This window comes from Tursiops truncatus, chromosome 10 (assembly GCF_011762595.2).
Source record: "Tursiops truncatus isolate mTurTru1 chromosome 10, mTurTru1.mat.Y, whole genome shotgun sequence".
Taxonomy (NCBI): domain Eukaryota; kingdom Metazoa; phylum Chordata; class Mammalia; order Artiodactyla; family Delphinidae; genus Tursiops; species Tursiops truncatus.
Window position 1 is genome coordinate 67,307,252 of NC_047043.1, and position 13,815 is coordinate 67,321,066.

General features: G+C 44.3%; 1 protein-coding gene across 8 annotated transcripts in view; it reads right to left on the bottom strand.

Moving 5' to 3' along the window:
* RFT1 (RFT1 glycolipid translocator homolog) overlaps positions 1–13,815 on the bottom strand; it is a 57,434-nt gene that overhangs the window by 24,010 nt on the left and 19,609 nt on the right. For all 8 annotated transcript variants that reach the window (XR_012334633.1, XR_002178945.3, XR_004528575.2 and 5 more), the window contains 4 exons: positions 10,741–10,791; positions 9,892–10,022; positions 8,623–8,767; positions 2,904–3,009 (listed from right to left, as the gene is read on the bottom strand). Coding sequence is in view for 3 of the 8 variants with exons in the window: in XM_019947686.2 (XP_019803245.1) it covers positions 2,904–3,009; positions 8,623–8,767; positions 9,892–10,022; positions 10,741–10,791 (433 nt within the window). In the remaining 5 variants the exon portion in view is untranslated. The remainder of the gene's footprint in view (positions 1–2,903; positions 3,010–8,622; positions 8,768–9,891; positions 10,023–10,740; positions 10,792–13,815) is intronic.

Below are 13,815 nucleotides of genomic sequence, written 5' to 3' on the forward strand. Positions count from 1 at the left end.
GCTACCTGCCTTCCCTACTGTCAGCTCCAGGAGAGCAGGGATCTCTTTCTTCTCTTTTGTTCATTGCTGAATTCCTGGAGCTTAAAGAAATGCCTGTTAGAGAGTAGATGCCCAAAAAGTATTTGTCAAATGGACAAAAGAAAATGAGATATCCTTAACAAAACACAACAAAATCCTTCAGTGGAGCATAATGTAAAAGCCATCAATTTTATGCTATACATATTATGAGGTTATTAACAAAAAAGCCACTTGCAGTTCAATGGACATTCTAATATTTCACATCCAACTAAATCCCCTATTTTTATTTAGAAAAACACTGATTAACCTGTAGGTAGTTAACTAAAAGCCATGATTTCATCAGTATATATTTTTCAATCCAGAATCTGAAATGTAGGAGGTAAATCAATCATAACACTTAACTAAGCTGCTCAATTCTACTATAAAAATTCTTACTATCGTTTTATGTCTGGCTAAATTCATAGAAAGGGAAAAATTGCTGGGGTCTGTGATGAGCCCAGGTGCTACCTGTGTTCAGACAGGACTGAGGGTTGGGGTCAGGGGCCCAGACAGAAAGGGGGCTGCTATGTTTAATACAAACCTGGAGACCATGCTTAAAGGCACACACATTTTACTCTTAGGGGAAGTGAGTTACTTCAGATGAGAACAAGGCCCTGTCTTTTCTCTATGTTGACTACTAATACCATGAAAATAATTTTCCAGATTTTAATATACTGTTCTGATCCCATTACTACAAATAACTTAAAAAGTTGCTTTCTTTGGGTCAATGCAATGTAAGAGAAACCAAAGCAACCGGCCACTGTCTATATTCCCTCATGATTTGTTGCAAGATATATATTTTTAATGTTTTAATCAGGCTTAGTGTTGATTCTCCCCCTCAACACTAATGCTGAAATTGTTATAACAAAATTGCCTTCAAAGAGATAGATTCTTAGTCCAGAACTCTTTCCACTACACCTCAGTGCCTCATTTAGTACGCTTTAAATTATATTTTTAAATTATTTCATGTTAGAAGCACCTTTCAAGTAAAAACACAGTGCTTTCAAAATTAAACTTAGAGAACATTTTATCCACTAAAAAAAAAAAAAAAAAAAGATAGACTCAAAGCAGTTTATAGCTATAAATTTAACTGTCTGAAGTAAAAACCATGTCTAGACCACCATTTGAAAACTATGGGTTGTGACCTAAAAGTAGGCTAGGAAATCAATTTAGTGGGTCATGACATGGCAGTTTAAAGAATGAAATAGAACAGAATTAAAAACCATCAGTGTGTCCTGTGCGTAACTGGGGTACTTGTTGCTTCATGGAAGCTTCCTTTCAGTCACACCCAAATATGCACTGGGTCACAGTGTTCAATGCAGTTTTCACTCTGAAAGCTGGTCTGAGCCAGCGGTTCCTAAGGCCTTCGCTATCTATCATCAGCAACCTCCTGGAGCTGAGCGATAAAAGACTCCTTGGCCTAAGTTCCTAAAATTCCAGTTCAGCTGGTATGGGAGGGGGCCAGAACTTTTGAGCAATCTGGGCTGGGACCACTGCCCTAGACTCCAGTTCTCAACTACGGTGTAGCATACAAGGTCACCAAGCCGCTGTGAGACAGGCCCCAGTGGGAAGCAGACAGAGGCTGCTCTGAATGAGGGGAAGGGTTCGCCAACTCTCTGAGTACCTTTTTCCTATCCCACCCCCACACTGGGACTCTGAGGGATTTCAATGGCACTCAGGGCACTACAGAGGCAGCATGAAACCCCCGAGGGACCCAGACCTCAAGGGGCAAAGGGATAAAGAGGGCCACTCGCCCCATTACCTACACCCACCCCTTCTCTCTTCTTCTTCCTCTCTCTTCTTTGTCCATATCAGTTTTATCCTTCTCCTCAACTGCACTCTGCAGTGATGTCTTCAGATACCACCTTGCTAATTTTGGCATCTGGGACACAAGAGATCAATTATCCTAGGTGTGGGTCAGAGGCTCTTACCAGGAGTTCACATCAGAATCATTGAGGAGTTTTAAAAAAACATTCACTAACAAACGTAGTAAGGTAGATAGCTAGTGGGAAGCAGCCGCATGGCACAGGGATATTGGCTCGGTGCTCTGTGACAGCCTGGAGGGGTGGGATAGGGAGGGTGGGAGGGAGGGAGACGCAAGAGGGAAGAGATATGGGAACATATGTATATGTATAACTGTTTCACTTTGTTATAAAGCAGAAACTAACACACCATTGTAAAGTAATTATACCCCAATAAAGATGTTAAAAAAAAAAAAAAAAAAAAAAAACATTCACATGCTCAGGGCCTGCCGATTCTGTAGGCGTGGTAGGAGAGAGAGTGGTGGGAGTAGGGTGGACAGGAATCTGCATTTCTAACAAGCTCCATGGGGCACTGTGACTCATAACCAGTGTTAAAAACTACTGCTTGAAATTCCAGGGCAGAGGTCCTGACCTGGGGGTCAATGGATGGGAAAAAATGTGGCAAAACTTGTATGTGCACTTGGGCCTTTCTCTGAGGAGAGGTGTCACAGATCCCCGAGATTCTGCAAGACCTACAAATCAGATTCTATAGATCTGCATCTCGTAGAAGCTCCTTGGTAACCCATCGGAGCACTGGGCAAGGAGGTGGGTGGAGGAGTGGATCTTGTCTGGTGCCTGCCTCTGCCAAACTGGACTAACAAAACCCTTCAGGGCCCTGACTTCTCTCTTCACAAAGGGAGGCAAGGAGCAGTGGCTGCCCCCAGCCCTACTGTGGGGAGGACTTACTGAATGGTGCCTGAGGAAGGCACCACACTCCTGGTTCTAGAAGAGCCTTCTGTAAATGCATGTTCAGAATGAAAAGAAAGAAGTTACTTCATTTTGGCTGAAGGCCATAATTAGAGGTTTATCTTTAAGGTTACCTACCTGTCAACCTCCTCTTTGCTCATGGCAGCAAATGTGAAACATTCGGTCACTCCATTGATGGCAAGCAGGAGGACGTAAAGGCAATAGGCACGCAGCAGGACAGGACCTGTAAGGAAACAACCCACTGAGACTCCAGAGCCCAAACGGGAGGCCCACATGCACCCTCACTTTGGCAGGTTGGTCAGAGAACACCAGAGCTGGGTCATGAGCCCTGCTGATGTCATCAGTGGGCAGACGCATGCTTGAGCCTATGGTCTTAACTATCTGGAAGGACTCCCAGCATTCTACAGTACTAACTAAAATAAACAGCTGAAAACAAAAGGACAATTAGGAATAAATGTACAGATCTCTTGCCTAACAACTAAAAGCTTATCTGGCCAGCAAGCAAATCTCACTTTTTAAATCAGCATGAAGAAGCCTGCTAGTTTGAGCACCTGGGGACACTAGTGGCCCTGCATGCTGAGAGAAACTCAGTTGAGGAGGCCCTGAAGAAACCCAGGGCTCAGGAGCAGCAGGAAACTACAGAGATAGAACACCCATAACTCTTCAGGGAGAATCAGAGCCTGCGAGGTTATTTTCTCCTAAAACAAAGTGATGTGATTCTAGAGCTAACTAACAAGCTTTGGGAAGATCTGCTAACAAAAAATCGGGAGCCTTAAAACGAAATTGATCCCCTCTTTTTTTTTTTCCCCCCTGGCTAAGCTGCGCAGCTTGCAGGACATTAGTTCCCAACCAGGGACTGAAACTGGGCCCTCAGCAGTGAAAGTGCCAAGTCCTAACCACTGGACCACGAGGGAATTCCCTGATCCCCTCCTTTAAGAGGGCTATTACTGACAGGCAGCCAAGCAGTTTCTAATAAAATAAACATGTACTTAACCTATGATCCAGCAATTCTACTCCTAGGTGTACAACCAACAGAAACAAATGCATGTGTTCACAAAAACATCCATAGCAGTTTTATTCCTAACAGCCCAAAGTGACCATCGACAGGAGAAGGGATAAACAAACTATGGGCCGTCCGCACAAAGAAATACTTCTCAGCAATCAAGGAGGAAAAAAACTACTGATGCATGTAAGAACATGGATGAATCTCAAAAACATTATATTGAGGGAAAGAAGCCAAACATGAAAGTGCCCATGCTATATGATTTCATTTATATGAAATTCTTTCTAAAAGCAATACTAATCTATGGTAACAGAAATCAGAGCAGTGCTTGTCTCAGAGTTGGAGGGGGGCAGTTGACTGGAAAGGGTCCTAAGAGAACTTTCTGGGGTAATAGAAATGTTCTGTATCTTAATCTGGATGTTGGTTACATGGGTGTAGATATTTGTCAAAAGTCATCAAACTGTGCTCTTTTTTTTTTAAAAAGCATTTTAAAATTATTTATTTATTTATTTATTTATTTTTGCCTGCGTTGGGTCTTCTTTGCTGCACGTAGGCTTTCTCTAGTTGCGGCGAGCGGGGGCTACTCTTCGTTGCAGTGCACGTGCTTCTCATTGCGGTGGCTTCTCTTACTAAAGAGCACAGGCTCTAGGCACGCGGGTTTCAGTAGCTGTGGCACGTGGGCTCAGTAGTTGTGGTGCGCAGGTTCTAGAGCGCAGGCTCAGTAGTTGTGGTACATGGGCTTAGTTGCTCCACGGTATGTGGGATCTTCCCGGACCAGGGCTCGAACCTATGTCCCTTGCATTGGCAGGCGGATTCTTAACCACTGCGCCACCAGGGAAGCCCCCAAACTGTGCTCTTAAGAGGACAGCATTTTAGGGCTTCCCTGGTGGCGCAGTGGTTGAGAGTCCGCCTGCCGATGCAGGGGACACGGGTTCGTGTCCCGGTCTGGGAAGATCCCACATGCCGCGGAGCGGCTGGGCCCAGGAGCTGTGGCCGTTGAGCCTGCGTGTCCGGAACCTGTGCTCTGCAACGGGAGAGGCCACAACAGTGAGAGGCCCGCGTATGGCAAAAAAAAAAAAAAAAAAAAAAAAAAGGATAGCATTTTAATTTATGTAAACTAGACCTCAAAAAAGAAAAAACTTAACTGCTAAAAGAAAAGGGAAAGGCGGGGGGAGTTCCAGAGTCTCAGAATCTGAAACTTATTCATGGGTTTATGAAAGCTGCTTAATATGAAACATCCCTGCATCATGGGGACCCTAAATAGTTTTATGGCCATCAAAAAGGACAAAAGGACTACTAACAAGGCAGCCCTGATGGCCCTCTCTTGGGTACACATTGTACCATATCCTGTTGCATTTCATTCCCCAAGTCGCTGCAGAAAGTAGCCTGGCCCCCACTCCAGCTGTGGGATGACTCCAGCAAAGAACGCAGGGACCAGGTTCTGCCCTGTGGTGGCTCGAGGCTATGCTCAGTGTGCTTCCTGCTTCTCTCCATCCTCCTCTCTCTGGCAGAGAGGAGTGGGGCTCCTCTCATAACCTGCACCTCTCACTTGGTAACTGAAAGCTGACGGCATGTGTGAGTCTATCTGAAGGTGGATAGTGAGCTGCTTTGCAATGTGGAGGACACAAAACTCCTGCATGAAACGGTGATTCAAGTAGAAGCGCTTTGAGTCAATTTTGGGGAAAGAGGTTGGAATTGGGGAATTTGTGGATGGAACCGTAAACTATGGATTGAAGTGAGTGGTAGTATGGCTTGAATTATATATCCCCTTCAAAAGTAATCTGAAGCCTAATAGATCTGGATCTATTAGAGTGTGATCTATTTGGAAATAGGTCTTTATAAAGATAACCAAGTTAAAATGAGGTCATTAGGGTGGGCCCTAATCCATTATGACTGGTGTCCTTATAAAAAAGGGAAATTTGGATGCAGAAACAGACACTGACAGAGGGAAGACAATGTGAAGACACACACGGAGAAGACAGCCACGTGATAGGAGGAGTTAATGCATTTCCAAGCCTAGGACTGCCAGCCTACATCCTTAGCTAGAAGAGGCAAGGAAGGATGCCTACTCTGGAGATGTCAGAGAGAGCACGGCCCTGCTGACACGTGGATTTCAGACTTCTGCCCTCCAGAACTGTGAGACAATCAATTTCTGTTGAAATTAAGCCACCCAGTTTGTGATACATTGTTATCGCAGCCCTAGGAAACTAATATTAGGGGATTGAGAAGAAAAAAAGATTTTAAAAAATAAAAGAGAAGACACTGCTTTGGGAAAGCAAGTGTTCTCCTTACTTGCTGCAAATAATAAATCCTTCCTTCTCCAGACAAAAAAAAGTAAAAGAAAGGGCAAGAGAGAAGCACCTAAGAGATAAATGTGAGAAATCTCAGGGAAGTTCACTGAATGTATTTTTCTTTAGGATGGAAAAGCTAGGTATGAGAAAGACTTCTGAGAAAAGTCTCAGAGCACTTCCAAAGCTCCTAATTATATACAGGGCTAAGCCCAAGTAATGCAAAGCAAAACCACAGTGCCCCACGAACGCCTGCCTGTGGTGCGTCCAAGTCCTACATTTGGAGACAACAGCACAGAGGCCTCTTGAGAGGCCACTTCAGGTCATAGGTGAGTCCACTTCACAGGTGAGGACAAAGAGCAACATGCAACTGGGGCAATGGAGGACAGCAGCATTGCAAGGTCCACTTTCAAAACTAAGTGGTTCCCATTCTTTTCTGATTCAGTAAGACTTTCTGGAGAAAGTCAAGTTTTGTGAGGTAGTTTTAAGGGAACAAAAAAGACTATGGTGGGGGGCGGAGGGGGGCAGAGAGCAGTAGTGTTAATGTTTTCTGGCACAGGAAAGGCATTCGGATATGCAGCACTAGTCCGAAGAGTCAGGAGTAGGGCAAGGAGAAGATGGGTGGAGTGCAGACGAGGGAAGGAAAGCCGACAGGCACCCTGGGGAGACAAAATGACCCTCCCAGAAGGCACAGAGAACTGGAAGTTTGGTCAAAATGAGAAGCAGTTGCAATGAGGAGACAAATGCTAGAAGACCTTGCCAGGACAGGGATGCTGATGGAGGCCTGGGCCAGGCAAGAGACGACAAGGGTCCTAAAGATCCTGCAGCAGCTACACCAAACCACACATCCTTTTCAGAGACTGAGAAACCAGACCACTCTCAAGACTCTTCTCTCTCTGAAGATGAGACAGAGGGGATATCTTTTTGAGTCTAAAATTATTAACGACTCTGGGGCTTCCCTGGTGGCGCAGTGGTTGAGAATCCGCCTGCCAATGCAGGGGACACGGGTTCAAGCCCTGGTCCGGGAAGATCCCATGTGCTGCAGAGCAACAAAGTCCATGTGCCACAACTACTGAGTCTGCGCTCCAGAGACCGTGAGCCACAACTACTGAGCCCTCAAGCCACAACTACTGAAGCCCGTGTGCCTAGAGCCCATGCTCCGCAATAAGAGAAGCCACTGCAATGAGAAGCCCGTGCACTGCAATGAAGAGTAGCCCCCACACACCGCAACTAGAGAAAGCCTGCGTGCAGCAACGAAGACCCAACGCAGCCAAAAATAAAAAATAATAAATTAATAAAAAATAAATAGAATTATTAATGACTCTGACATAAACCATCAGAGATAGAATTTATTACCTTAGAAATCAACTAACACTGACCCTTTTAAATTCTCAAGACTGGTACCAGCATCTCACTTGAGTAAAAGGACCACACAATGACAATGGTTTGTTGATATATCTTCTATGATAAACGAATCCAGCAAGTGAACATTACATGGATGGGACGGCCCTTTCCTCGTGGCACTGTCCTGTGGTTGCATTACAAAGGCTGCTCCTTGGTGATTACCTTTCCAAAGGTGCAGAGCTGCTGTGAAATAGCCTGTCTCGATCTCTGCACACTGACTTGCTAACGGCATCTCAATGCGGGCCTCCCTGCAGTTGCCTGACCCAGGGAGCCACAAACCACGTCATTGGTTTCATGGCAGGTGTTTCTCCAAACTTAACAACCTTTGCTGTCAAGCAGAAACTCGGCCCTTCTTCCCCTAATACTAAAAGTTTGGGCCTATTATAGTGGAGACTAAAACATGCCAGTGACGTTGTAAAATGGCACTGGAGAAGGCCCTTTACATTTGAGATAGGGCAGCAGAAAGAAGTCTTCAGGGTTCTTGTCTAGTGACCTGAGGAATTAAAAACATCTTTGCTAAACCCAAGATGAAACACTCCAAATGGATTGCCACCCCACGACCCAGCGCATTTTGAAACTGGTGAAGTTCCCAGGGCCCAGCGATGCTGTGAGACGCCCAGTGGCCTGGGCACCAAGTGTTTCAAAGTTAGACACATTCAATACTTTCTCCTTCAAAACCCAAGAGTCACTGGACTAAATATACCACTTTATTTGCCGAGATCAATTTCATTCTCTGCAAATGGCTCTGGGTTATCCTTCGGAGGCTTTTGTCCATCAGGCCGTGAGATTTATGTGGCATTTACTATCTGCAGATGTGTTTAGTACCAAGCGGAGACTCATCAGAGCCTGCTCTCTTCCTTCCTCGCTTACCCCAGAAGGAAGCAATCGGCAAAACACATTTTAGGGCTGAGACGAAAGCCAAGGATTCATAACAACTGCTCCAAGTGAGGTTGCGGGACTGATCGACCTGGTGCCAAAGCTCTAATTGCACCCTGAGCTGGTTTGACCTCAGGTGCCCCAGCTACCGGCAATTTTCCCTGCACTGACACACATGTCAGTCGTGTGTTTGAATTTTGTAAGACTCTTCTAAATATTTCGGTTTGGAAATTAGAACAGATCTGGAAAAACCTCTTGTGCATACCTGATCCTGAGCTAAGCATGGCCCCTCCATAGATGTCCAAAGCCAGTTGAGAATAGGCAAAGCCGAAAACAGAGATGGTCAGGCCAGTGAGCAGGGCCAGCTTTAGCAGGGACTCCAAAACCGCGGCGGCCACAGCAACATCCTCCTTGGGCCGGGGGAGAGGGAAGGAAGTGGGATGAATCATGAGCTAAAGAAAAACTTCACATCTGACTTTCTCCCTTTGCTGTTTTACAGATCACTCTTTCAACTGCTGAGGGCCATCACTGCTTTTCTGTAGCCTGGGTTTGTTTCTATGTCAATTAGCAAATGGAGGGAAAAAGACAAAGTGTACCTCCTTAGGCAGTGCAGGGGAGGGTTAGTTTTTAACTCATTTAGGATAAACTATCTCAAATGTTGCCTAGGAAACACTCACTTCCCCCTCTGACATTTATTCTTAAATGGATGAGTTTTTACATTGTTAGCTAGCTTTGTCACCGTGCTTCTCCTGACAAACAACTCCAAACCCTGATGTTCCTGGAATCTACACTTAGGAAAACATTCCTACATCAGTCTGAGAACCAGATTAGCTCGTTTTGAAATACTGTGCATAAACTGTATTTTGCAAAATGTCTTCTAAGAGATGTAAGAGGCCAACTTAGCTTGCTTCTAATTCTAAGACAGACATTTTCAATGGTTCTAGGAAAAGGGAAGTTTCCACAACCAAATACTCCTGGATTAAAATCTCTTCTGTTTTTACTGGCTGGAGTATATCAATTCTCAGAGTCAGAATGGAGCTCTGGGTATGTCACAGTCCTTAAGAAGCTAAACAACTGGTGTGGTGAGCGAGACCAAATGTCCGCATGCTTTCCTCCCCGCACCCTCAGTTAGCCTTGACCCCGTCTCTGCATCCTTCAGTTCATCTTTTGTTCCTGAGAATCTGAGGATGGGGGAGGCAACCTCATTCTTACACCTAAGACTAGACCATGGAAGGAGGTCTGCGCTGCGCTGGGGACAGCCGCAGAGAGTTCTGAGAGGGCTGGGACAAGAATAAGGTCACAAAGAAGGACAAAGGGTGAAAAAGAAGGGCTGGTCAGGGGAAAAAGGAGAAGCTGTGAAAGAAGAAGTGAGCTCAGCGTCCTGCCATCATTCAGAATGTGATAGAAGAATGAAAACTAGAAGAAAATTTCAGAGCTAACAGAGGGGAACAGATAGCTCCACGTTTCTGTCTGTTTATCCTGCACATAGACAGAGAATTCACTTGGGAGATGGTGACATAAGAACCAAGACTACCTGCTTCTGAAGTGTAGCATCCTTTTCTCTCTCCAGCACCTTAGCAAAGAATATATAAAAACTCTCTTCTATTGGCTGGAAAATTAATCTGGCCACAAGGGAGCCAAGATTATTCACTATATCATACACGCCTACAAAACAAAAAGGAAGAAATAACAATCGTATTGGTTTTTCTATTTGAATTTTTATAGCACCATTAAAATTTTTTCTAATTTAATTTTTTAAATTAAACTTTTTGAGATAATTATAGATTCACTTGGAGTTGTAAGAAATAAAAGAGAGATCCATGTACCCTTTACCCAGTTCCCCAAACAGTAAATTCTTGCAAAACTATAGCACAATATCACAACTGACATGGATACAGTCAAGATACAGAACATTTCCATCACCAGCATTTTTTTATAAAAGTCATTAATGCCAAGTTGATTTTTTTTTCTATTTTTATTTGCACTACTTTGGGATTATATTCAAAAATAAATGTGAAAAAAATATTAAGACCTATATAGCCACACAAACATGGAGCAAATCGTTGTGACTGCAATGAGGTCCCTTTTCCCTTAGCACACTCTGGCCCCCAAAATGAGCACCAGAGCTCTGCAGAAAGCAGGGTAAGGGCAGAGAATCTCAAAAGAGAACTTGCCACCCATGTCAATGAGAGGGGATAGTCAAATATATATTTATAAAGACCTACAATTTTTAATCTTCAGGATTCATTTCTTATAATCTTTTTGTAAAAAATAGTCTGCAGGTTCATTTTTTCATTAAATGTATCAAACTGCAGAGAAAAATATGAGAAAGTATCTACTAATAGTTCATCTTTAATTAAAACAATACAGAATTTCATCTTACCCTGATCCCCAAAATTTAACACGTTCAAAAATGTCATCACATATCGCTCGCCTGTAAATGGAAAAGCAAAATAATTAGCATTTCAAATGTACAGTATTTTCTTCTTTCCTTTTCTTTTATCGTCTATCATCTCTTCCAGTTGGTAAATACTCTCAAAGGAGAAAAATTAAGTAATCAGTTAAAGACATGTTCCTTGTCCTAATGTTGATTTCAAATAATCTCAAAATAATAACAATTTGGAAAGTGCAGGGGGCTTTACTGACAACAAATTCCCAAACCAGTTAAATTAAAAACAAAACAAAAATCAATAAAACCAGTCTGATAAGTTTTTCAAAAAGTATGAGGAGGGCTTCCCTGGTGGCGCAGTGGTTGAGAGTCCGCCTGCCGATGCAGGGGACACGGGTTCGTGCCCTGGTCCGGGAAGATCCCACATGCCGCGGAGCGGCTGGGCCCGTGAGCCATGGCCGCTGAGCCTGTGCGTCCGGAGCCTGTGCTCCGCAACGGGAGAGGCCACAACAGTGAGAGGCCCGCGTACCGCAAAAAAAAAAAAAAAAGTATGAGGAGTTACTAAAATGTTAATGATGAAAATGATTATCTCAAGTTTTCAGGGAGGTCAGATAATCTGCGTGTAAATTCTGTGAAATGAAAGGTCCATGATTAAGTGCACAGACTCATCAAAAGTTTCCTCTTTGGGTGGATAAAGCTCTGTGGAGGCTGGCAGTTCCCTGGAGCCCAAGTTCACAATTCAAGACAGTCTAATGCTTTCAAGGTGAAGACACCAGCCCAGAGCCCTATTCCCCACCCTCAACTTCCATGAATGTTCTTATTATCTGTGAGTGGAAAGCACTGACCACTATGGAGGTGGAGCACTGAAGAGTGTCCATAGCTCTGAAGGGCCAACTCTCACCTCCTAGCAACTTGCTCAAAGAGGAAAGCAATATTAAGAGATGAGAAGCAATGTGATCGCAAGTCTCTCTTCAGCCCTTCCCTGCCTACAATCTTCCAGCCACTGCATTTGTGGCAGGGACCTCTGCAAGTCTTCCCAGGCACAGGTCCTCAGGCACTGCACTAGTTCCCATCTGTATCTCTGCTCTGTTCTGATCCATCCTCACCACTAACAGTTCCAGCTTTTGCAAATACAGATCTTAAGTCAATCCCTGTCTTCACAATTTTAAATGGCTCTGTAGTGTTTGCAAAAAGTCCAAGCGCCTTGATTCTGCATTTGAGGTCTTTTATTATTTAATTATTATTATTTTTTAGAAATTTATTTATTTTTGGCTGCGTTCAGTCTTCGTTTCTGCGCGTGGGCTTTCCCTAGTTGCGGCGAGCAGGGGCTACTCTGTTGCAGTGCACGGGCTTCTCATTGCAATGGCTTCTCTTATTGCGGAGCATGGGCTCTAGGTGCGCGGGCTTCAGTAGTTGTGGCTCACAGGCTCAGCAGTTGTGGCTCGTCGGTTCTAGAGCGCAGGCTCAGTAGTTGTGGTGCATGGGCTTAGTTGCTCCGTGGTATGTGGGATCTTCCCGGACCAGGGCTTGAATCTGTGTCCCCTGCATTAGCAGGCGGATTCTTAACCACTGCGCCACCAGGGAAGCCCTTGAGGCCTTTTATAAACTTACCCTGAGCTATCTTTTTGGCCTCCCTTCACCAACCTCACCCCCACCTCCCACCATCACACCATCATCCTCTGCTACACCCTACACGGAGGATTTAGCCCCTCCAGCTGCCCTGAGTCAGGCTGGGCTGGTGTTCCCAGCCTCAGCTGTTGGTATTCTCACCACCTGCAATGGCTTTTCTTCAGGGGCTTCCCTGGGTTCTGGCACAAAAGGCCTCTCCCTCCCACGTTCTGTGAGCTCCCTGAGGGCAGGAACCATGTCTCAGTCATCTCCGTGTGCCTGGCTGCCTAGCAGAGCTCCAGGAAATGAAACAGCACTCAAGAGATGTCTGGCGAATGAGCTGCCATTTCCAAGTACAGCCCCTCACAGCCCTGTATCAGAGTTAACGACACAAATGCCTGGGGAGAGTCTCTGGGGAGAGAATGAGCTCCTTGAGGCCACGTCCTGTTCCTCATTCATCTGTGTATTCTCAGCACCTGACACACAGTGTTTAGGAAATGTGGGGGCAGAAAGTAACAGCATTTATATACACACACATACACATATACTATACACACACATATACTATATACACACACATACACACACACATATATACTATATACACTCACTCACATACACATATACTATATACACTCACACATACATACACACACATATACTATATACACTCACACACACACATACACATATACTATATACACTCACATACACACACATACACATATACTATATACACTCACACACACATACACATATTCTATATACACTCACACATACACACATACACGTATACTATATACACATACACACACTCACACACACACACACACATATACTATATACACTCACACATACACACACACATACAAATATACTATATATACTCACACATACATATACTGTATACACACACACACATACACATATACTATACACTCACACATACACACACACACATACACATATACTATATATACTCATACATACACACACACATTTTTGCTATAACAATAAATGATTTCAAATTTTTTAGAGCTGTAGTTTTTAGAGAAGAAGAATCTGGGTGTCCTTGTTAAGTCCCTTCCTTACTTCACAGCCACAGAGAGGGAGGCCCTGGAAAGTCCCTAAGGGCCCTCTGCCAGCCAGGTCAGGACGGCCCAACCATGGAACAGGCCCAGCTTGGGAGGCTTGAGTGTGTAGCTGACACCTGCCACTGCAAACACATCTAGCCACTGCAGTCCACACAACCAACTTAGGGCCACTGCTTGCAACCAACTCAGGACCATTCCTCAACTCATTCAAACTGTCCTTTAAACTTCAGGAGGAAAAAAAAGTGCATTTAAGCAACACCCCTTCCCAAAACTCCCTCCATTGTTTTGCCTGTTCTAACAATAATGGGAACTATCACAATATACAATTTCACTACAGTACCTTTCTTTATCAAAAAATACTTGCTGA